At 35.0% G+C, this 26,614-nt stretch overlaps 1 protein-coding gene across 1 annotated transcript in view; it reads left to right on the plus strand.

The window, feature by feature from the left end:
• Positions 1-9,064: 9,064 nt before the first annotated feature.
• Positions 9,065-26,614, plus strand: part of LOC145672568 (Fanconi anemia group D2 protein-like) — an 87,800-nt gene continuing 70,250 nt past the window's right edge. Inside the window, exons 1-5 of the mRNA XM_081741727.1 lie at positions 9,065-9,113; positions 9,818-9,921; positions 21,649-21,722; positions 22,621-22,755; positions 26,285-26,549. Coding sequence (XP_081597853.1) covers positions 9,065-9,113; positions 9,818-9,921; positions 21,649-21,722; positions 22,621-22,755; positions 26,285-26,549 — 627 coding nt within the window. The remainder of the gene's footprint in view (positions 9,114-9,817; positions 9,922-21,648; positions 21,723-22,620; positions 22,756-26,284; positions 26,550-26,614) is intronic.

The raw sequence follows: 26,614 nt of genomic DNA on the forward strand, positions 1-26,614 counted from the left end.
CTAGTTAAAATTCGGATTTGAAGACGTCGCACTATAGATGATCGAGGTGGCCAAATTTTGAAATGACCCTCCCTAATTTATTTGAATGGTACAAAATGTTTTCTTGGGTGAACAAAAATGGATAAAAAATGGACAAAATGCTGAGCTAGTTAAAATTCGGATTTGAAAACGTCGCACTACTGATGATCGAGGTGGCCAAATTTTGAAATGGTCCTCCCTCGTTTATTTGAATGGTACAAAATGTTTTCTTGGGTGAACAAAAATGGATAAAAAATGGACAAAATGTTGAGCTAGTTAAAATTCAGATTTGAAGACGTCGCACTACAGATGATCGAGGTGGCTAAATTTTGAAATGGTCCTCATTCGTTTATTTGAATCGTACAAATTTTTTGGGGGTGGACAAAAATTGGACAAAATTCTGACCTACTGAAGTTAACATTCAAATTTGAAGATGTCGCACTACAGGTGATCGAAGGAACAAAGCTCACTTGGCGCGAGTTGGATCAAACCAGAGACCCCATGCACCAGAGGTGAACACTCTACCACTGAGCCACCGTGAATCCTTTTGGTAATTTGAATGGTACATATTTTTTTTCTTGGATGAACAAAAATTGGACAAACATGTCACACTACAACTAAATGGGCCCGAAAAATTTTCTAGAAGTTATCTTCTGAAACAATGGATTGAAGTTGAGAGACATTAACAATTCAAGAAAATATATTTTACAAAGTGTATGCTAAACAAGTAATATTTTCAAAGTAAGTAGGCTTGTTTAATGAAAAGGACATTTCTATTTCTCACAACAGCAAAAGCTCAAACTTCAGAAGCGCTTAATTTTTTGGCCTTCTTATATTCTCATAGCAGTTTCAAGTCTGGTAAGGAGTTTATACAACTATGAAACAACCCAGATTTGGCTTTTTTTCATACTCGACAGAGTCCATTCCAAAGAAACCGTTCAAGAATGTATTTCGGGAAGAAATGAACAACCCTTTTGAAAATGAGCTGTACAATCGATTAAAATATTTGCTTTATAAAATCTAAAACTTGTTACAGCAGTTACTTTCTGAGATAAGTTCTCAAGTTTTCCTTTAAGGAGTTTAGGAGACTATTAAAATAAAAGCTTGTGTTGCTTTGATACACCTCGGTTTCTCGAAACGTATCAATAACTTCAGCTTCTTCACATTTATGCTCCATGCCTCGCTCAAATCACGTTATTCAATTTAAAGTATCAATATTATACATTGTAAATTGTTGTTGTTTGAAACGGACAATGTTATGCTAGAAAAAAATATTGAATTTACACAAAATTGGCTACAAAAAGTAATTTCAAGTGATTTATTTTCTTTTAAACAATAACAAGGTTTTCGAATACAGGCTTTTAATGCAGTGAAAACTACCTTCAACAGGCCCCGTATTAAACGGAAATTTATCTTAAATGGAAATACTTCACGGTCCCATGAATTTAAAGGTAAAAAAATAATGGCTATATTATCTTGATTAGACGGAACCTGTGTTGCCAACAACCAATGTTAAAATATACTTTTTAACGTAAATTTTCAAGTTCCCTAATGCAGCATTTAGAGAAATTTTAGACATTTCTGTGAGAAGTTAGGTATATGAACTACATTGTCTGTAAACGTCTTCGTTTACTGGTTACCCTACACATTTAACCTTGAGTCCACCGCCAAGTAAGGCCCTAGATACCGTGCGAGTTTCTGAACGAAGTGCAATTTAAATAGTAAATTTCAAATACCAATAACTCGTTCTCTAGATGGTCTAGATACATGGAACAAAGAGCATAATATACACAATAGATCGAAAGGGAGACTAAAGTAGAGGGAGAGCGTTGAAAAGGACATATCATCTACTTTTTGTCTCGACTTTTGAAGCCGTATGTAAGTTTTGTTTTCACTGTAAGTTTTATGTGTATTAATTCGTAGCATAAATAAATACTGTAATTGAATACGGTAGGCCTATGTACAAACGTCCATTACATGTATGTACCTTATTTATTTTTCTCATAGATCTATCTTCCTTAACTTTAAAACCTTTAACGGAAATTTTTGCGAGTCCTGTTCAATTTCGCTAGACAGGTTTCATTATGTGCTTATACCAGAAATGTTTATTTGCTTCTCTGAGTATATTTATTCTTTATTTACAGATACTTGGCGTATTCTTTTTTATTTGTAAATTTATAAATATTATTTTACATATCTATATCTATTTATCTATCTATCTATCTATCTATCTATCTATCTATCTATATCTATCTATCTATATATATATATATATATATATATATATATATATATATATATATATATAACTGGATGTATTTTGATTTTCACATATTGACTGTGAGCTGTTTGAACTCAAAGAAACCAAATGTATTCACGAAGCCTTGGACGCTTGCGGAGCTTAAAACATTAAAAGCAACCTTCCATTTATCAATTTCAGTTCAATTTCGAATATCATAACGAGATTAAAAGAGCGATGATTAGGACTTTGTAGTGTATTTGAGCTGTTTAATTCAATAACGAAACAGACGCCACCAAGACCAATCGGACAAGCATTTTTTCGAAACGCACAGACAATAGACGCGAAAAATCCCGGCATAAAATTCTTGTCTAATGTAAATAAAGTGTTCCTGAGAACAACGACGCACGAATTTCAGATTTTTCGGCAAGTAACATTGCTTCTTTGAAATACTGTCTCTTAACAACCCGTGACATGGAAGGAATATTTTCGATGTACAGTAACGTTTTGACTGATAAATGTAGGTTTTTGCCAGAAAACAGCGAAAATTACACAGTTGTGTATTGTAGCACGAATGCATCATAGTTATATCCAAGTATATGTAGTTCAAGTAATACAACTTTTTTCTCTAAAGTAATAAAAATTCCTCATTTAACTTTAGCTTCTGATTGGTGCATATTATAATTTTTATTGCATATTTTCAGTGCATATTTTCGTGATTTTTAGCGCATATTTGCATGCATATTTTGCCGTTTTTTAGTGCATATCGATCCGAAGTCTAATAATAAGATTTATTTTAACCTCCTATATACAAAAGTAAGCAGGGTTGGGAAGAACCATGGCTGTTTTTGAAAATGCCAAAAACCCGTTTTTTGGGGCGAGTTTAAACTAGTTTTTTTTTTTTTTTGGCTTAAACCAGGTTTTTTTTGGGTTTAGATATTTTGCTTTATGTATTTATATTACATATTGACAGAAATAAGTTTGTTTCGCCTTGGTGTTATTATGCAACAACGGGGTTATGCTGGAAGAAGTCACATAAGTTTAAAGAAGTTCGGTCAGTAAATTCCTTAAATTCGGAAACTCCCGCCCTAGCCATCGGGAAAATCCCGTCATTACTCTAAATGTAAAACAATAACGGAAAAATCCTGTTATTGCTTTGCATGTAAAATTTAAAGGTCAACGTATCATAATCAGTACGCTAAAACTGAGGTATTAAATTACAAATTTAGTACGTACATATCATTGAAAGTCCAATCCAAGCTAATGTTGGAAGCTACGTAGGCAATCGATAAATTATGCCAATTTCTATCAATATATTTAAGCAACCTTGGCTTTATAAAACAACAGGCACTCAGGCATGCAGAAATATACAATTTGGTTTCCTTTTGTATGTTCAGGCTTAACATCCTTACGTAATATTGAGGTTATCAAGGAGAAGACTCGCTTAAAATTACATCCGAACCGCTACTTTGTTTACGCATGAAAGAAGGGTTGTGGTTCAACCGAGAATTGAACATGGGACACCTTGATTAAAAGGTGAAAAGGAAATAAAACTAATGCAGATTGTTTGATGTGTGGAAACGTCACCATGAAGTTCACACGATTCGTATTTTTCGTTCTTTTTATTTATTTATTTATTTTATTTATTTATTTATTTATTTTTTTTTTTTTTTGGTTTAAACCAGTTGTTTATTTAAAAAAAGAAAAAAAGCAGCTGGTGTAAACCAGCCAACCCTAAAAGTAAATACTTCTTTTAAAAAAATACACAAATAACTAGCAAAATTCTATGTAGTATTTTTACTTCAAAATATTCCATACCCTCTTTTTGGAACAAAATAAAATTAAAATAAAATATAAGAGAAGTACTTACATTTATATGATACACTTAAAGGCTGCACATCTAGAGCTTTTGGTTCTGTATATTCTTGAAATTCTATAGTTTTATATAACCACCATCACGGTTTACTCAGTCCTCAAGTTTTCTGAATTTTTAACAAGAGGGATTCAACATATAAAGGGTATGAGGCAAGAACATGGTAACCCACACTTTTACTATTTTAAGAAATTAGAGATTTTCTGCTGCACAATCCATTTGAAAGACGGAAAGCTGATTTTTCACATAAGACTATACATGAAGGACTGAACGAAGCGGTATGCGTTGCTGTCTATCTGCTGCATAACTCAGCAATTGAAAATTTGTTGGTTACCATGTTCTTGGCTCACACCCTTCATATCATTACGGGACTCTCCCCACCCCACCACCACCAGAAAAAAAAAGAAAGAAAGAAAGAAAAAAGAAAAAGGACTACGGAATATATTTAAGTTAAGACAAATACAACTGCACAACAAACATGACTGAGTGGAGCTTTTGCGCTTCTATCGGGAAGTTCGGGATTCAATCCAGTATTCGACTATTCTAACAAAGCTTTTCTTCATTCCATCTGTGAAGTAGAAATAGTGCGTGTACTGTGAGTTGGCCGACTTCCTTTCTTATTGTTTTTAAATCGTTATTATTACTAATTACCAGCAGTGACGGTTTTGCGAAGGTTAGAGGGGTGGTCTTTCGGACTGAAGACTGTTCCCCAAAATTACGGAATGTCTAAAACAAAGGAAATATCTATTAGTTATGCCTTTACTCATAAACTTTAAGCTCCCGTCAAATAAAAATTACGAATGTTTAGAAAAACTAAACATTAGTGAGAAAAACCCCTCCCAAAATACTCTTCTAAATCCGCTACTGATTCTCAATATAAAATGATCTTCAAGTTTGTATTCGGAAGATTATCGCTAAATATATCAACGAAACGAAATGTTATGCCTGTACTCATAAACTTCAAGCTCCTCCCAAATAAAATTAGGACATTTTAGAAAACGAAACAATCAGAGAAACCCCTCCCAAAGTACTTTTCTCAATCCGCTACTGATTATTTGTATAAATTAGTATTCAAGATTGTATCCGGAAAATTATTGCTAAATCGTTGCACAGCTACAGTATAACAGAAATGTGGAAGTACGGTTTGACGGATATATTGAAAGACGTACGCTTTGACGGATATATAAAAAACACAAGTTTAACTTTTGCGCTAGAAGCTAGAGTACTAAGCTCTTAGAAATGAAACACGGATGACCAACTATAATGAACTAGAGAAGAAAAAAAATGTCGATAACTCAAAAGTTAAATAGCCTCTAAAATTGCCCTCAAATACTACATTCTTCATGTTAGCTTTAATTCGTAAAACATGTACTCCATCCATCTTGATGGTGAATTTCAGAGCGAAATATGGCATTTATGTCATGGAATTCTTATCTAACTATAGAATATACTATAAGAAAGCTATTTAGATAGAAAAATCATGAAAATGAAAAAAGCCAAAATTTCCAAAATTCTCGTGTTTTTTTTTCAAAAAAGCCGGCTTTTTATGTGAAAAAAAACCATCGATTCAAAAAAGCCGGCTTTTTTTGCATCTCTAATTGCAACACATAAACGTTGTCACACACGTCGTGTGTTCCTACTTTCCTTTTTCTTTTCACCATTAGTTTAGATTATGCAATAACAAGGTAAATGCTCACTTTTCCACCTTCATTTTTTATTATTCCGTATTTTAGGTATACGCCATTTTATGCTTCAAAGCACAGACCAGATGCTACACCACTTTTCTCCATAGGTTTATATATACAGATTAACTCCTTTTAGTTAGCACGTTGCACTTCAAGTTTATAAGCTTTGTAACTCAAAAGGTCCATTTTTCACTTACCTTGTTATTGCAGAGGACCCTTCAATTGTAACTACCATCCATTCCACGTAAGCTCTCCCTCTTTGCCGTTTATCACTACAAAAGAGAAGTTACTGGTCATATCAGGGAAGGAAGCTCTTTAAGATAATTGTATCAAATTTAAATTTTTATCTTTTCATTGGTTGTCTTTTCACAATTTTATGGAACCACTACCAAAAATAACTATATTTAACTTTTCATCTTTAAGAGAAGTATTAATTATTATTTATTTATGTATTAAAGATTTGATTTTAGTCATATTTTTTAAACTGGATTACTAGAAACAAGTTCTCAATCGTCACAGAGTTAATTTGACTGATCTTTTCATTTAAGAGTTGGGGAGGTTGTGAGGCATTGCAATCATGTCCTGGTTCTGCCCTTGTATTCTGGCAACTCTGTGAAGTAACGAAGCTAACCACTTATATCTCCCTTCTCACCACCTCTTTCATCCAACAACAGAACATAAACACAACAGTAACAACTCTACAAATGAGTACAGTAACTCGTAAGATATGCATTTTTTTTTTTTTAATTTCCCGAGACTATGCAATTGTAGAATAATAGGAATAATTGTGAAGTATTTAGTGAAAATATGAATCTCGAGAAAATATATGTACCGCAATCTGGGAACAAACTCGCAATCCTACGCTTCGCAAAGATATTTCTCTAACATTAAATATTTTAATATTCGACGTATATGTCCTTAGGCTGAAGGAGACGAACGATAAATGACAATAGTTTGTAGTGAAAGAGTAGAGTGAAATAGTGTGACTTCAAATCCTCGTTGCCATAATAATCACCATTTTATTTGCTAAATAATACGGGCTAAGAACCTAAATACAAAGGGAAAATAATGATGTGTTAATATCCAGACAGCAAGCATTAGAAGAGTAAGAAATATTTATATTTTTTAAAGATTTCCGATAAATGAAACTGAAGAAAGATAGAAAAAGTAGTTAGGTAAATATGCTAAATACTATTCCGTCAGATTTAGTGAGTATTTTAAGTGATGTCAGCGATTTCACAGGCTCTATGAAATATTTCCTCTGATGTGCATTTTATATATTTAAATTTTGAGGTTACATTACGTCTCATTGTGAACTCAATTTACCTTTGGGTATTACATTTAAATAACGTGGAAAATTTTGATTCAGTTAGCATTGGTGTATAGCTCTTATTATAAACGGGAACAGAATTCGTGTTTAAGTTCCTTAAAACCTATACAAAACCACTCATAAATCTTTTTTTTTTTTTTTTTTTTTTTCAATATATAAAAGTAAGGTGCATCGAAAAGTAAGGTGAATTTTCGATGTACTAAAACACGTGCGGAGATAAATATCTGAAACTGGATTATGTTTGGCACATAGTTTCATACTAACATTCGACTTAAAAACCATTGCGATCGAAACATGCACTGCAACGCGACATTAAATCGTCCATGCCCTATGCAAAGAAATGTTGCTCCAAGTTCCCTAACCAGGTAACCGTAACCTTTTATGCATCTTCAGTATATCGAAACGCTACCCACGGAGATATTTTTTAGGGGTCCAAACAAATGGTAGTCGGAAGGGGCTAAGTCAGGGCTATACATAGGATGGTCAAGAATTTTCCAGTTGAAACTCATGATGTGCGTACTGGTCCGTTGGGTTGCATATAATCATGCGTTACCATGTAGTGAACACCCCCTCTCCTAGTGGCTCGTTTCGTCTCTAAAGTATGGCTGCTTTCAGCCCGTCCATGGTTTGGCACGCCCCCGCCAAGTGAACTTTGTGGTGGACAAACACCGTGTGCGTGAGTTTTCTCGGGGTTCTCCCGTTTCCTCCCACTTCCTTCATTCCACCATTTCATTCATTACTGATCATCACCGTCTCCTTTAGCCTAACCGGCATAACTGTGGGACGTAAATCAAAGATTTCATTTCATTTCATGGTTTGGCACTACGTGTCTGCAGTATTGTTCGTATTCTTTGCCGGAAATTCAACATTAATAACAACCTGACAGTCCCAAAACACAGTAGCTAGTGTTTTCTTGGCAGATGTAGTCTTAAATTTCTTGGCGACCTGTTAGGACCGCTGTTTCCATGTCATGCTCTGCGTTATGACTCAGGTGTCTGTAGGGATATTAGGGTTTCATTGCTCGTTTTGATGCGATGAAAGAAAAAATATTCTTCGTGAACATATCGTGTGAGATGGGTCAGGGAAATACGCATTTGAAGGTGTTATTGATCCTCACTTAGATGATTCGGTATCCAGTGGACACAGACTTTCCTAAAGCAAGTTTATCATGGACGATACTCCTCACTGAATCATATATAAGATTGGTAATGTCATGCAATCTCACTCATGTGTCTTCACGAATCATCGCACCGACGTCCAACATATTCCTGTCGATGATGGACGTTGCTAGTCTACCACTTGCGAATGCGTTGCACCACACACACACGTGTTTCTGCAACACTCTCTCCAGAGATCTCCACCAGTTCTCGATAAATGTCAGATGGTTTCTGTCTCTTGGCCCGTAAAAAACGAATAACAGCGCACTTCCTCCTTAGAGTAATGTTCAAATCGATGCGCCATCTTTAAATTGCTCTAGGTACCAGACGGATTGGCGTAGAAGGCTGTAATTGCCGTCAGACTTCCCTTACCTTGGTATCTGCAACATATAAAAAAATATAATTAGCTACACAACAAAATACTCTCGGTTTTAGGTACAATCCGCGGCAAAAAACCTGCAACATGAGGATGTAAGTTTATTGTGAAACTACGCTTAACAGCACAGGGAATGAACATAACGTCTAAGTGGAACGAATCACACCAGAATAAACCTCGGCCTCCTCTCGTGAACACTTATTTTGGAGCAAAAGACTTCGTCATTTCACAATAAACTTATATGCTCATGTTGCAGGTTTTTTGCCGCGGATTGTACAAACTTTGATACACCCTAGCACACATTTAACTACAAGCATACTTTTTTTATTATTTTTCTATCCATTATAATTGTGCGCTTCTATTGTAAAGGGTGGATGTAACCAAGAATGGGCGTAAGAAACGTATATGCACCATACAAACAGCATTATTCTAACAGTAGGTAATTTTTTTTAATGTCGTATATTTCCACTGTTCTCGTTGTGCCTACAGCACATTACTCTCCTAATGGATAATTGCTTCTTCTTACGGAGGTCTTCATGGCCATAGCTCTTAGGTTACTTATGTTATTTCTACCTTATCACTTTACTTAGTGGTAAGATGCCTATAGAAAAAAGTTTCTTAAATGTTTACTGTTTGTAAATTACTAAATTTTGCTTTAAATTTTGTAAATAGTGGCTTCGTACTTTCTTAACCTGTACTTTTTCCCACCAAGATATTCTAAAATGTGAATAATTTTACAGACTTTGTTTTTACTTGTAGCAGATTTTACAATACGCCTTTCTCCTGTCACATTTATATGGATAAGAGTTATGAGTATTACCGTGGTAACGGAGAGGAAGTGACGACATAACTATTTCAGTCCATTGGTAAAATGAAGCTCGAAAACCTCGAGAGAATTTACGAGCATGATGGTCCATCAGAATCTCGTGTAACCTAAAGTAGAACCTTCGTACCAGAAATAGTGCACTAAGGCAGCGATCGTGCCTTCCCCTTCCTACCGCTGAGTCGCGATGGCCTTCTTTACCCACTAGATTTTCCGTAACTCACCTAAGAATTTGATTTTGTTATTTAGTGATTTTAATCGATAACTAACATATTAAAATGATGTACAGACATTATATAGTAATTTTTTTTTTCAGACTTAGCGGAAGTTAATTCGGAAAGCAATAACGAAGTACTGGGTCTTTATTACGATCAGCTTGCAAGCACGTTTAGTGCCAGTGAATTTGACCTTCAATTCATGGTAAGTTCAATAAAGAATAAAGATATAAAGAAGTCTTTGTAAATTGTTTCAGTGATATTTTAATTTACAGGTATTACGTACAAGAAAAGATTGTGAAGAGCAAGGTAAAAATTATAATATTAAAGCGATACGTGAGACAGAGTTTGTTTTCTGGTCATAAAGCTCTTACCTTACAAAAGTCGAAATATCTAAAATGTAGTGAATCTTTTGCGCACTAGATGGTGTTAGTGTTCCAAATCTCAGGTTATATGAGTCACAGTGGTTTAAGCCTAACCCCATTTTGACAGCTGACAATAGAAGCTAGTATATCTCCGAAAAGTGTTGGAATTCTTGTAATCTGATGTAAGGTATTGCGCCATGGAAATCAGCCTTCTTTCCGCAAAACTGCGCTACATTTTGCAATTTCATCTCGAAATGAAATATTTCAGTTTAACATTTCACGATTATGCTAAGAGAGACGGATGATTAAGGCAAGTGAATGATGATGAAAGAATTGGTGGAATAAGAATGTAGAAGGAAACGGGAATACCCGAGAAAACGCCACGGACTTACTTGGCAGGGGATCAAACCAGGACCCCACGTATCAGAAGTAAACGCTCTACCACTGAGCCATCGTGCTCCTCAATTTTATTTTACTCCGATAAAGGCGCAAATACTGCACAGATTCATGAAAAATTTGTGCTGTTTCTGTGCATGATACGCTATTAAAAGCAACAGCCAGAACATGGTCAGTCACTTTCATTCTGGAAATTTCGATGTCCAAGTTTCTCATAGTGGATAACTAATCACGGCAAAAGTGGATAATATTCTTACAAAACTCGAGCCGACATGTAAGCAGTCCTCACATCACCAATGACCTAAACATCCATCACCAAATAGTGTTAAACCATTTGGAGAACGCTGGCTGCATAAAAAGCTCGACATTTGGGTGCCACATTATTTGACTCAATAACATTTACTCTGTCGAATTTTCATCTGCAAATCTCTACTGAAACGTAACGGACTTGAGACTTTTCTGAAACGGTTATCACGAGTGATGAAAACTGGACAACATTCGATAACAGTGTGAAGAAGATCGTGGTCGAAACTGAAAGAAGCTTCATAGTTTCTGGCAAAGTTTACACTGACGCCTATAGAGGTGTGATGTGCGTTTGGTGGAGACGAGCTTCTGCCGCTGGGCAGAACAATAGATTCGGACTTGGACTGTCTACAAGTAGCGCAACGTCGACGTAGTCCACGTAGTAATCAAATGAAATGGCCGGAATTGATCAAGAGAAAGGATGTTGTATGCCACACGGAGAATGTCAGACCACATATACCTTTAATAACCCGTCATAGATTGAGAGAACTTGACTGGGAGGGTTTAATGCATCCACTATATAGCCCGGACATGGCAGCATCCGACTATAATTTGTTTCGGTCTCTACAGATCTCCTGAATGACTTTTAGTTAGTTTTAGAAAAAAAAAACTATGAAAACCACGCATTATTTTTTTCAGAAGCAATAGAAGCTCTATAACGACAGGGTTATAGCGTCGAAAAAATGACGGATCATCAAAATTGTGGATATGTAGTTCTATAATGTTATTTTCAAATAATAAATATTTTCTTAATTTTAGCCATAGAGACTCAATACTTTTTAGTTAACCTGATATCAGTTAGATATACAAGGTGGTACGCTAAGGTGTCTCCGATTCTTCCGAGCACAGACAACAGGAACGTCTATATCAATAATTGTGTGATATTGCGCCGTTCCGGCGATATTCACGTTGAACCAGCTCTTCCTGCTGGTCTGATGGCTGCGCACGCGTTTGGTGCACAGGGCCCCGGCTCGATTCACTAGGAAAGCCATAAAATTTAAACGCATTACGATGGTTCGGATTCAATTTAAACTGTAGGTTCACGTCTCATAGAGCTTCGGTACTGCAAGGGAACGCTAAACTGCAATCAATGAACCAACAAGGTGAACTAAATGACACGACATACCCCATAGAGTATGGAAGTAGAAGTGAAGAGGTCATCAGTGAGCCTGAGAGACAATGGGAACAGTCAGCAGTGTGCTGTAGGCATAGTAAACCACATACACCAAGGTGTTACGCGTAACGCCACACACTAATGGAGGGTTAAGAAATGTCCACCTCATAAATCATTATTTTCTGTCCCAGGAGATGTAATATTATTCTCTATTTTGTACTAACTTTAAACTAAGACAACTGAAGGCACAAAATATAGAAGAATATTACATTTTCTGAGACAGAAAATAATGGTTTATATGGTGGACATTTTTTAACCCTCCCTCCCTTGGCGTGCAGTGTTACGCGTGACCTCTTGGTGTACGTAGGGTTTCCACTTTTAATATCATCACTCTTTTAATATCATCAGCAGGTCTTTTCCGTTTATGTGTACGACGCTTTGTGTCAGCTGTACCCGTATCGACCCCACAATGGATTCAGAATCTTCAATTTCAACTAGAAATAACTTTACGCACATTATGATAACACCTTACACCAAGGGAAGGTACTTTATGTCCAGCACGAAAACTTTTTTTTTGGGGGGGGGGGTTATTTTTAGAAATTAAAAAAATAAGTATTGAATGGCAGAAAATAAAATTTATATTATTTTTGACAAAACCTGAGTTATGACATGGTACTAAAGAAACATCCATAAGAACTCTTATCCTAATTAAAGTGTGAACAATTTGTAACCCACCTTTGTACATAGGATTAAAAGGGGCGGTTTAGTGATGACAATGAGCAGCAGGAGCAACATACAATTAGTGCAACATTGGAAATAATACACGCCTTTCGGATGGAAGCAGGTACATTGCCTCACAATGGATTCAGCAATTTTATAGGAAGTGTTCAAGACGACCATGATATACGCAGATATAGGCACGAACACGACACACCATGGATACACACACGTGCTGAGAAACGCCTAATGTTTCTCGAATGGTGTTGTAACTCGGACTGTGCGTTTCTTTAGGTAGTGAACAGCCTTGGCAGACGAGCAATAGATAAGAGCTTTGAGATTGTCCCAAATGTAAAATTCCGTCATAGTTTGCCCACTGTTGGTGTCCTGTCATCTGGTAAACATATTCTAGAACACTCTGTGTATCTCCGGAACTGTGAGGTATCATTTATATATAGAGAATTTTGGCCTGTCCGTAGCTGAAATTGGATATATCTTAACGTACCATCCCCTAAGAATGTTATAAAAAAAGGTTTATATTTAATATTGCACAAGTCTGTGTAAATTAGTATATAAGGTAAAATTCTGAAACAGTTCCAAAAGAATTAAAACAATGCAGGGAGTTTGTTTGAGAACGAGAAAAGAGGAGAGGCAGCTAAAGAAGTGCGAAAGTCGATTAAAATGAATCAGAATCAGAGAGAACCAAAAAGACGAAATATTGCACATGAAGTATATCATATATTAGTGCACTAAGAAATAAGAAGGAAAGAGAAAAACATTCTTATAAACATGAGTTTGTTAAAGCTTCATTTAGTGTGTGTGTTTGAAGAAATTAGTTTCAGGATTTTGTATATATATATCCACATTATTCCACATTTTTATGTAGATTTAACAGCACACATAAAAGTAGTAACTATAAAATCAATTTTAACACAAATTATTTCTAAGTGTTTTGGCTGTCATGTTTTATTATGTTATTATTAATCATGTATTTCGTCTATAACTTCCCACATAAAAGTTCTCTCGTTTTTCTGAAATATTTCGATCATTCGAATTACTTCCTTTTATCTACATACTAGGTTAAATTTTGTTTAAAAGATGTAACATCGTAAAACTCTTGAATGTAATGGACCATATCTTCGTATTTGCACTGTTTAGAAATTCGATTACCAAACTCTAGAAGGTGATTCCTTATATCAAAATAAAGAAAAACGTTCTAATAAAGGTGAGTCGAAAAAGTACCCCCCGTTCAATTATGAACAGCCGAAGATGCGGAAATTTAAGACCTGATTTTAACCCTTTCAGACCTGATTTTTTTCTAATTGCTAAAAAAAATCAGTACTTGAAGGAGTTAAAAGGAATGCAAATAATACAAAAGAAAAAAAATAATAGGAGATTTTATTTACATTTTACAGCATGTTCATTCCAATGGACAAATGGACTCAAGGGTTGTCAATCACGTTAAATATGGATATTTCAGACAAATTGTCATCAAATAAAGACGTATGGAAGAAATAATTTCTGCTTTGTTGTTATTATTTATTTATTTATTTATTTATTTATTTACTTATTTGAATGACGTACCTGACTGCAGGGCATTTAGATTGATAATTTCAACCATATTATCTACATAAGTATCATGTATGTATTGAGAAAATAATCAATTGGATCATATCAGTTGTTGATAATTGAACTGAATCCCGATCATCTTGTGGAATATTCTAATCTAGAGGAACGAACGTATTCTTTATCAACAAAAAATTAAACTAGTTTGTTAAATGCCGTTTCGTGTATGCCAGTTATGCTTCTTCGTTACTACACACTACACTATTTCGTTAAGAGAGTAATGTAGAATAGCATTTATAATACAATAAGTCATGAAAAAAATAGAATTATGTGTAATCCCTCATTTTGAATTTTCTGATGTCGCTTGTCTTACTGCGCTTTCTAACACTTAAGAGCACTCCTTTTGTAAAGCTGAAAAATTTGATAGGAGGGGGATCTAGGATATTACTGTTCCCTTAAATATTTGTATTTCTTTTGTCATGTTTCCAAATCAGCCAAATTGACATCTACTATGCATTAATGATAAGTTTCCCAAAGTTTTCATCCCTTGAACCGAAATCTTATCCGAATATGTGAATACCGGCTTACACCTAATACACGCACTCAAATTGATATAAATCAGAAATATTTTCTGACATCAATAAATTTAAAATGGAATTTGCATCCTTTTCAAGATGGAAGTTCCACAAAAGAAAGATGAAAATTCGCCGAACTACATAAAACAACTCAAATATAAATTATTTAATTGTTACAAATAGTGCTTGTAGCGGCGCCTATTTTTGAACAACTTCGGGAAAGAAGGGAAGGGCTTTGAGAGTATGTGTTCCACTATCAGATATTGAAGTAAAGGTTCAAGAAAAATATCCGAATCTTGGGGGACCCAAGCAAACTTTGGGTGACGAGCCTCCTTGGCCCACAGAATCGGCCACCCATGGATGCTTATAGGATAAAGAAATATGAATTTTATTTGCAGTTTATGGAACTTTCAGTAAATTAATCTAACAAATACAAATACTATAAGAGAAGGATCATACCTTAGCAACTGTAAAAAAAAGTACTATTGCGTCTTATTTGTCCATTACAATGGACAAAGATTTTTAACAAATAAGTATGGCATACTATAATACTATTTCCAGTTATCTCCCTTACGGAGAATTATAAAGGAAATCCCGGCCTTAGAGCCCTGTGGAATGCTTCACTAAATTTGTTTTAAATAAATTGTTCGAAATAAGAATATGTACTAAGATGGCACGTGCTAAAATGGCCGAATTTGCTTGTTTTAAATATAATTGTTTATCACACTGTTAATGTAATAAGGAAGGATAAGCAGCGCATGAACATATTGAAAATGAAAAACTGTATTAAAATTGTAACAAACAATAAAATTGTCAAAAGTAATGAATTGTAAACATTAAAAATTGAATAAATATTGAGAGCAAAGCTCCCAATACTTAGCGTTTACAGCGCCATCTCTTATCCCTCAATACTATTTAAAGCAAACTTTTACTGATAATTGATTATTAACAATATAAAACAATAAAAGTGATTTCATAAGTGGTATTAAAAAAAAAAAACTCACGATATGAGAACTTCAACTCACGTTTCCCGCGTTCTTTCATGGTAGCTATTCCTCTTCATTTTAAGACTGATAGTGTACAGTAGTGTTGCCAGATGACGCAGGATTCAATTATCAGTAACATATGGTGTCTATCAAATGTATCAAATGTCCTCAACTAAAACATTTCATTGAACATAAAAAATAACCGGTTAAAATAATGTCCATTGGAGTAGACAAAAAGACTCAAAGGAATAAAATGCCGTGGCTTGAAACTAAGAAACCTGTTGCAAGCAATTCAAGAAATTACACAGGAGCTAGTATGCGCTCTATCTAAATATCCATGTTTTACCCTCGTCCTTTACCGGCGAAACAATGGTGTAAAAGAAGTTGGAGGTACAGTGGTACTCTTTTAAGTGCTAATTCAGCATTTGTCTCGTCGGTACCGAAGGATTCTGAAACGTGAGTATTTAGATGGAGCTCATACTAGTTCCTATAAGCTCTTGAACCGCTAGCGATAGGTCCCATGATTTCCAAACCAAGGCCTTTTAAAACGTGATATTTCGCATTTTTGGTGGTTTACAACTCTAAAAGGAGACGTTTTTCGACCCAGGTTTATTAGTTTTATTTATTTAATACTAGGAATCACTTCCTGCGGTTTGGTGAACTAATTTCTAAAAGTACTGTATAAATGGAAATAAAATCAAAATATTTTCGAGAGTGGTAATCATTGATGTGGATGTACAGTTATGAGGAAGAAACATAGTAGCTCTTATTCCGGTGTGTACCGTAGCGTGTTTTGATTTATGCATAGGGTTATAAGAGAGACTTCGAAAAGACAAATAAATGCGTTTTCGTTTTTTAATCGTTACTTTGGATGAAGGTATAACGCAACGTTTCCTAACCGGTGTGCCGTGAATGGGCCACTGGTGTGCCGCGAGGAATCGAAACAAAATTATCAATTTTATAGCAATCAAAATGCAAAACGTAGGGAAAAATGTATATGGCCTATTCCATTTCAACTCAGGCAAATTTAAAAAAATCTGTCCAGTGATTCTCTCAGATTTTCATGAAATTTAAATATGTTATACTAGGTACAAAAATAAGGGACCCATATTTTTGCATTTTGCTCAAAAATTTTTTTTGACCAAGTTATGCCCACTTGAAATTTTGGGTCAAATCTCCCGCGCTTTTGGGGTCAAAATCTTTAAATACATATATCTCGAGAACTGTTCAAGATATTTTCATTCTGTTTTCTTCCTCTGAAAACTCTACAAAATGAGACTAAATTAAGCTCTGTAAGTTATATACGCATTGAGCTATTATTGCTGAAAGGAAAAAATAGACTCATTTTTGGGTCAGTATATCTCAAAAACCCCACCCTTAAAAAAATTCATATTTTCAGGATAGATTCAACAAGATCCCAACATGCTTCTGTATAAATTTCAGAGAGAGTAAATGCTTGGTTCAGATGTTACCGCCTTGGTTCTACAACACTGTTCAATTTTCTCAAGAATTGAGCAGTCACAGAGCAGAATAGTTTTATTTTATTTATGTACCTAGGTATTACTGACTTCACGTAAGGTAAAATTAGCTTACGTTATCCGTGGTAAAAAGTACTACTATTCTGCAGTGAATTGAACTGAGCTGTGCAAGCAATATTCGTGCCATGAAATTTTTGGAGGAACTGCACTATTATAATCGTTAATATACAACAAAAGTAACAAATTATCTTTGCTACTCTTTAACAATTATCTACATACAAATTAATTTTATTTTATTATTTATGTTTCAGGATGATGTCATAATAATAAACTCGTCTTATTTCTTCTTTAAATGAGGGCATTTCGAAGTGTGGCTCAAAAGTCGCAACTCCCAGCCAATCAGAAGATGTGCTTCATTCAATTTTATAAACTCAGCTGGAAATTGGAATGTACGTTAAGAGTTGTGTACTGAGGGTTGAACACTTACTGGTATTTTTGTATCATTTCGGTAAAGTTCTGTGTACATCATTCTAAAAGTTATGGGGGAAAAGAGTGGAAAATCTGTGTTTGGGTGAAAGATATAAGTGCCCAGATTTTCAACTTAAACATAAAAATGTAGTGTACAAAAGCACAACATGTAGATTTGTGAAACTGGAACATATGTCCTTTTTATTGAAAAACTTATTTAAACGTGATGATATATCCAGTGAGACTTTAGTTTATTTCAACTGTTATCGCCGGTATTCCAACATGTTTGAAGTAAGTTCTGACGTCTCCAAACCAACAGAGTATGTTTCCTATATAAGTGCAAGCACAGCAAATATTTCTACAGAAGAAAGTGATCCTGAACTCAATGTACTTGATGAGGACACAACATTTAACGAAACTGAAGAAATGATGCAAGCTATGAACACGACCATTTCCAGCCTTGAAATGAATGTGACACCACTGAGGACACCTACTGTTGTAAAGCCTGAAAGAAGAGGAGCTTATGTGACCAGAAAACGAAAGCAACTGATAACAGAATTTGAAGCAAAAACAAACTCTAAGTTGGCAGAAATTTACGATGTCCCTGTCCATGAACAAAATTTAAGTGCTCAGCGTGTAGTGTGTGTTAACTGCGAACAGTGGCATAAGAAGATTAATGCTGCCTTTGAAGGATGCCGCTCTTACAATGAAAAAGTACGATTGATGACAATTGTACCCAACAAGATAACGAAGACGAAATTGCTGTCCCGGTTTCCCCACGTGACAAAGCACTTAATAGACAGATCCAGAAGAATACAACGAATGCATGGAGTATACCATATTCCTGATCCATATTTAGGTCACCCATTACCTCCAGAAACTGTGGCACTTGCAAAAAGTTATTACCTTAGTGACGATGTTGATTGCTCTCTTTAGAGCCCCAATGCTAAAGACGTTATAACAGTGAGAGAAAATGGTGAGCGTATTCAAAAAGTTAAGCGCTTCTTAACAAGAACAATTAAAGAGATTTACCACAAGTTCACAGAAGACCATCCGAATGTAAAAATTGGCGTGTCAAAGTTTTACATACTTCGCCCGAAATGGGTTATTCTCCATCCACCAAGAGAAGTATGCATTTGCATATATTGTGCAAACTTTGAACTCTGTTGTGCAGCGTTAAAAAGTTTCAGCACATCGCCATCTAACGACAAAACTGAAATCAGGCAACAGTTGCAAAATTTGGTGCTGTGCTCCCATCCACGTGAATCTTGCTTCTATGGAGAATGTGCAGATTGTCCGGGAAAGGAAGGAATCAATTCAGGGTCTCTTGGATTAGTGGAAAAAGAAGAAGATGATGAAGAAATTTCATTTGCAGTGTGGGAAGCAGGAAATCTAGTGAAGAAGTCAACAGAAGTACATGTTTTCACTGAAGAAGTAGTAACATGGACTCTGAAGGCAATGACTCATCTTCACATCAAAGAAGTACAAAGAAAAGCCATAGCCGCAGAGAAGATGATAGTTAAAGAAGACTCTCATCATCTGGTGCTCCATGTAGATTTCGCTGAAAATTGGACGGCCATAATGAAAGATGAGATTCAAAGCTATCATTGGAGAAATGACCAGGTCACTATATTTACAGGAGTTTCTTACTGTGCCAACATCACTAGAAGTTATGCAGTTGTTAGTGATGACCTTACCCATGATTCGGCACATGCTTTGCTGACAACAAAGATCATCATCTCCTGCACTGAAAATTTAGCTGACATTAAAACTTTCACAATGATATCGGATGGGGCAGAGAGCCATTTTAAAAATCGTTATCAACTTCATGAACTCACAAACTTAAATTTCGAAAATAAAAAATGGCTGTATTCAGCAACAGGTCACGGAAAATCTGCCTGTGTTGGAATAGGCGGAACAGTAAAGCATATCGCAACGAAGCACAACCTGACATCAGAGCATTTGGAATGCATTCAAAATGCAACAGAATTTGCTGCCACTGTTGCAACATATACGAAAGCCATCACCATTATCCATCTTGCATCCACAGAAGTTCAAAAATTTCGTGATGAAAAAATTGCCCAGTGGACCAGTGTACGGGCTGTAAAAAACATACAGAAGAGTCATTTGTGGTATGTATGTGACAAGAATGTGTACACTGCACGCACAGCAGAACATGAGAAAGACGAAATTTATGCAGTTACAACATATATGGCAAGTGTTGTTTCACGTAAAATTCAAGACATCAAAGTTGGCTCATTTTTGGCTGTGATTTATGATGATAATTGGTGGGTTGCAAAGGCTAAACAAGTTTATTTTGAACTTCAGGAAGTGCTTGTGCATTTCATGCTGCCCCATGGACCGGCCAAAGGCTATAAATTTCCAGAGGGGAAAAGACAGTGGGCTTATGTGTGCGCAATACCAGTGAAAAATGTTCTCAAGATTCTGACACCACCACATTCTTTAGGACAGTCAGGAAGACTTCACGGTATAACACAAGAAGAAGAATCTGACATTCAAAACGCTTTCATGTACAGAACTAATTTGTAGTGAATCTGAAAAACGAAATATGTATAATTTCTCCGGCATAACCACAATTAATAAATGTGTTCTAACATCTAAACCAAGCATTTACTCTCTCTCTGAAATTTATACAGAAGCATGTTGGGATCTTGTTGAATCTATCCTGAAAATATGAATTTTTTTAAGGGTGGGGTTTTTGAGATATACTGACCCAAAAATGGGTCTATTTTTTCCTTTCAGCAATAATAGCTCAATGCGTATATAACTTACAGAGCTTAATTTAGTCTCATTTTGTAGAGCTTTCAGAGGAAGAAAACAGAATGAAAATATCTTGAACAGTTCTCGAGATATATGTATTTAAAGATTTTGACCCCAAAAGCGCGGGAGATTCGACCCAAAATTTCAAGTGGGCATAACTTGGTCAAAAAAATTTTTTTGAGCAAAACCCAAAAATATGGGTCCCTTATTTTTGTACCTAGTATAACATACTAAAATTTCATGAAAATCTGAGAGAATCATTGGGCACCCTCTGCCTGTCTTAAGATGGAATAGGCCATATTTGTATTTCACATTACTATGAACCTCTACTATGAATCTACAATTTTAAGTTTCACACCAGGTTACTGTTCTGTACATTTCTAATGTTAAGAAAAATGGTTATCATTGTTATGACCATTATTGCTTCTTTATTATTGCAGACTATTTCGTAACTTGAAAATTTAAAATATCATTCAATCCTTTCGACAAATTATCTACGTTTGTGTTTTTAAAGTAAGAGAGATTTGTTTGTTCGTTCGTTATTTAGTGATCTTCCTTTTTAGTAAAAGTTTGGATACAGTTTTTAAAAAGAAAGCGTATTTTTAAAAACCTGAGTCCAATATTTCATTGCAATTGTTTTCTATTTTTAATTTAGAATGAAAATAAGCATAATGATTTACCACGGGGAAAAACCAGTGATAGATCTTTCTTCTCTTTAAGAAGGAGATCAATAATCACAGGAAAAATACCACTGTGTTTTATATTTACAAATAATAATATCTATAAGTGTGCCGCGAGAATCCAAGTAACACCCGTAGTGTGCCGCAAGTTGAAAAAAGTTGGGAAACGCTGGTATAACGTCCCTGAAAGGAAAAATGAAATGAAATCTTTTAGTTTAACGTCCAAGGATTAGGCTAATGGAAACAGATGATTAAGGCAAGTAAATGATGATGGAAGAATTGGTGAAATGAGAACAATGTGGAGAAAAAACCGGAGTACTCCGAGAAAATCCACAGACAATGTTGTCCACCACAAACTTACTTGGTCGGGGATCGAATCAGAGACCCCTCACTATAAGTGTGTTCAGTGTGTTTGGTATTGTAATTTCATTTTCAACAACCGTTAATGAGTTACACTATTCTTTTAAATGCATTATTAAAATGTTTTTTCAAATTGTTCATAGCTATGGGCTGTGGAGAATCTTACGACGGATTTCCAGGAAGCTTTTATAGTGGAGATGTTTCAGTTAACGCCATCGTAAGTGAAATTTTTAATGGAAATTCTATTCAAAACTAGTTTTCTTATTTTAACTTATTTAAATAGTAGTAGAATATAGAAATAGGAACTAAGCTGACGCATGGTTACAAATGTTTACTTCGACTAATCTTGATATACATCAGTTATTTAATTAAGAAGTTTGTGAATATTTATGATAAGCCAAACTCAGTAAACCAAATCTTATGAATGCATCACGTTATTCACAAGAGAAGATTAGCACTGTGTATAGTCACAAGGTGACAACCATTCGGAAAATTTTTGAGTAATATGAAGATAAGTTTCTGAGAGTTGTTTTTAAAAAGTTCAGGTTTTTAAAAGTGCTACTTTTATTATTGATAATAACAAGATATATATATATATATATGTACTATACATATAGAAATTTTTGTGTTATGATACGATGAATGCCATGTGATGTGACGAGTTTGCTGTAGATGCTTTCAGAAAATGCCGGTGGGAAGATTGGAGTTTGCATTGAAATTTTCGATAATTACTTGATAACAGACGTATACTAAGGTAAAAACTTATTTTAATATTTCGTTTCTTGTATCGCGAGAATTTGAACCCCTAACTTTCCCTTGAAGAACTGATGGGGTACTCCTACGCAGCTACATCGTTGTGATAAGTAAGATTATTGTAAAAGATATTGATGAGATGTACTATTAAAATAGGACCCGAGACTTTTTACTCCCAGCGGAATTGATTCTGCGAATACACGAACCAAAAGCAAGCCCTGTAACTATGAGGTATGAAAGAATTTTTATATTATTCATGTTTAATTTCTACAACTGCTATTTGCATACTAGAATGTGTGTTTTTTCAATTTTTTTAAATAATTAGATGAAGAGATTTAATTAACATGTGATTTTTGTTACAGGAGTGTTGTTCCAGATTCTCCTCAATATGCTATAGATGAGTTGGACGAGGACCATATTGTTGTTAACATTTCTAGTTTGGTAATTCAGGAGGGAACAGATAATAAACAAAATCACCCAGTAACTTCAGGAGGAAGGTATTGTGAAACTAAGTAGTGCGTGGGTTGAATAAATATTGTAATCTGCAAGATATACGAGGATGAGTCGGAAAGTGAATTCCCCTAGAGGTTATGGACAGAGATGTTTATGCAAACAAATAATATGCTGCGAAAATAAAGAACAAAAGCGTAAGAACCAAGAACGTTGATGCATTTGCCATACCGCTTGATAAGGTTTAAAAATAACTCTTGGAAAAATTGCGTGCCCTGCATTTTCTGACGATCTCATCGAGTGTGACACGTCTATTCTCTTATTTGTTTCAAATACATTCCTGGTGCTTTCCTCTCCTATGGTTATTGACGTCTGTTCAGGTTTCAGTGTACCTATCTCACTGAACTGCCGGCATAATTTCCACACCATTTGCTTCGACATGCCGTGTGGACCGTACATTTCCACGAGCTTGTTATGAATTCAACACCTGACGTTCGAGGATCCATTCATGTTGCATAACTGCTCGCACTTCCTCCTTTGACTGTGAGGTTAAAACATAAACTTCACTCCATACTTGTTGGGTACAGAATGGACTACTTATCCGAACTTTTCTGCTAGGACTATGATAACGCCATCTGAGGGAATCTTGATCGTACGTTACAAAATGTATTTATGATTCTCGCGTTAAACCGATGTCGTTTTTGCTCTATTGCTGTACGATTTCTGAGAGAGAACAAGGAAGGAGAACTTACTTTCCGACTTATTCTTGTATATGCATAACTTATGCGCTGTCTTTAGTACTAATAAAATGATGAGTTGAGTAAGTATCTGTCTGTTATCAGCTTTTCACATAGAAAAGAATCTCGTAGATCCTCTAAATTTAGTAGACGGATAGATCTTTACCAGATCTAATCATCTACAGAGGCCCCTTTTTGAATTTCAGCACGCTGGAGGAAGTTATGGGGCAAAATATATGCTTAAAGGGAGATGATAAATGCCCGAGGCGTCGGATATTAGTGTCAAATCCATACTTTTCAGGGTTGCTGAGATGAATAGTAACACTCTTGACGCCTTTCAAGACCAACTTTAGCCCCTATCATCGTGTTTATTGGGGGAAGGGAAATAGTATGTCCGAAATAACCGATATTAGTGTAAATATAGAGTTTGGAATCGCTGAGATGAATAGTAACACTTCCGATCCCATTCAAGTCCGGTTTTAGTCCCCATGGAGAGTTGGTGAGCATGAAAAATAGCGTAACCAAAGTGAACAATATTAGTGTCAATTTCATAGTTTTCGGGGTCACTGAGATAGATAGTAATACTTCCAATGCTGTTTGAGTCCAACTTTAACCCCCATTGCGTTACTCTTCAGCATTTATTTATTTCTCATATTAATTCTTTTCTAATGTATTCTGAATTCATTGCACTCTGCAATCTCGCAACTGATGATCCGTCAGTCTTTGTCAATAGAAAGTAACATTTTATATATAAGTATATAAATATGCTTATTTACTTTTGTCGATGACTATTATGAATTCTGAATTCCGAGTAGGGGAGAACAAGATTACCGTATTTGTGGGAATATAGGCCGCACTTTTTGTCCTAAATTTTTGCTCGAAAAATCATGGTGTGGCCTATAATCGAGATTTTTCCCCTCAAATAATAAATCGCCAACTTCAAAATGACACATACATGCATCTTCTGGGTTAAAATTAGTAACATTATAAGTTACTGCATTTACTTTTGTAAACCATTAAAGCCTTAAGAAGAAAAGAGCAAAAAAAAACTTGCCTTGTTCCCAAAAATTGCCACTTTCATTGGTACTGGTAACACTTCACTCTGGCACAAAAATCATTTGTACACTTAATACATTTATTGACAGGAATATGTATCTTTGTTAAACAGTGTGTGTGTGTATATATATAATATATGCATTATATTTATATATAGTACCTGTTCTTGAAAAAGAAAAGCAACTTTGTTTAGCAAAACTGCATCACCAGCGTCTGATTCTTCACTCTCGCTAGACGATACAGAATGGCTGCTCAGAGTCACTATCATCTTCAATCCCATCAAGGTTATTGAAAATTCCAGTTTTTCTGAAACTTTTCATGGCAGGTTCTTCCGATATTGACCGCCAAGCAATCAAAATCCAACAGCATACTTCTGACACAGATGCACGTTGCGAACTGCCTCCTGGCGTCGAAGTTGCTTAGTTCATGATGCAATTTCATGATATAGAATTGTCTTAGACTAGCTTTGAATGGATGATTGATACACACTTCCAAAGCTGCAACACACAACTTTCTCGTAAATTTAGTAGTGCGGTCTATATTCACGCAAATACGGTAAGAGTTTTTATATTGATTTAAGAAAAACTTTTCAAGCGTTTTACATTAACATCTGGTTTAAATTAAAGTAAATGTCCACTATCTAGCAAACCATTTTATTTTGTTTGTACAATCCGCGGCAAAAAACCTGCAACATGAGCATATAAGTTTATTGTGAAATGACGAAGTCTTTTGCCCCAAAATAAGTGTGCACGGGGGAGGCTGAGGTTTATCCTGGCGTGATTCGTTCCACTTAGACGTTATGTTCATTCCCTGTGCTGTTAGGCGTAGTTTCACAATAAACTTACATCCTCGTGTTGCAGGCTTTTTGCCACGGATTGTACCATATTTTGCTATAATAGAAATATATAAAACTTGAAAAGCCTAACTTTTTCTTTTTTTTTAATTGTAAGCTTTAAATTTAATTCAAAGTACTATCAAACTAAAATATAGATTCAAAATAGCATTAAAAAAGTCAAAAATTTTTTTCAAAAAACAAGGGATGAAGCGCACAGATATTTATTTTAAGGTTCTGATTAAATTCATGAGAACATTTCACGACATGAGAAGAACCAGCAGAGTGGTTAACACATTTTTATGTACTCTCATGTCCAAAATGATTGTCGCATATCTATAACTGTCTTCTTGTAAGAATATAATTCGATAATGATTTTGCAGGGTACTTTTAATATTGATACTATGTGTATAATCGGAAAATGTATATTTATGGTAAATTTCATAGGAAAAGAATTATAAATACGAAAATTAGAATAAATAAAACAAAATGCTGCTAAATGGGCAAGAAAGTTTTATTTTCGTTTTATTGTTCTTATTTACTGCTCTTTTGACATGAAATTTGCTACATACTGTAGCGAAATTTATTGATTCCTAAAAAACAGAGAGAGGAAAAATATAATACATGTCTATGCCGATTATAAACATACTAATATTATAAGAAATACCGGGCGAATTCGTTATCAAATTATATTCCTACAACAACATATTTATAGACATGCGACAATAATTTTGGACATGAGTGTACAAGTAATGTGAATTAATTCGCACATGAGTTTTCTTATTTATTTTTCATTTTTCAGGTTTTCAGTAATAATATAAATTAAAGTAGGAGAACTTTCAATTTCATACAGAGATCTTCGTAGTTGAATATTAGCAGTAGATCGTAGAGAATAGTTACAAAATATGTGAATTGTTCGAAAAATCTAAAGTTACTTCTGTTCGTTTTTAGGTTGCTACATTTGCAGATAATGAATCCATTATTCCGCGTTATCCGCATTCTTCGCTATAAACTGCATGACGGAAAGCTGGATTCTGTAGATGCTCTTTTAGGCTGTCCGGTAAGCATGCCGACACCTGAAACCATTAAGAACTTCGAGTCATTAGACACGATGGAGCGATCGCTAGTCTGTACGTCGTTGTTTTATTGCATCAACTGGTTCAGAGAAGTGATTAATGCGTTTACATCGCAAGAGAATAAAGAACTTATACCAAAGGTATGTACAGTAATATATTTGCTTATGGAAGCCTTATGATGCATATTTGATATCTATATATATAT

The sequence above is a fragment of the Thermobia domestica genome, chromosome 16, assembly GCF_964235325.1.
Source record: "Thermobia domestica chromosome 16, izTheDome1.hap1.1, whole genome shotgun sequence".
Classification (NCBI taxonomy): domain Eukaryota; kingdom Metazoa; phylum Arthropoda; class Insecta; order Zygentoma; family Lepismatidae; genus Thermobia; species Thermobia domestica.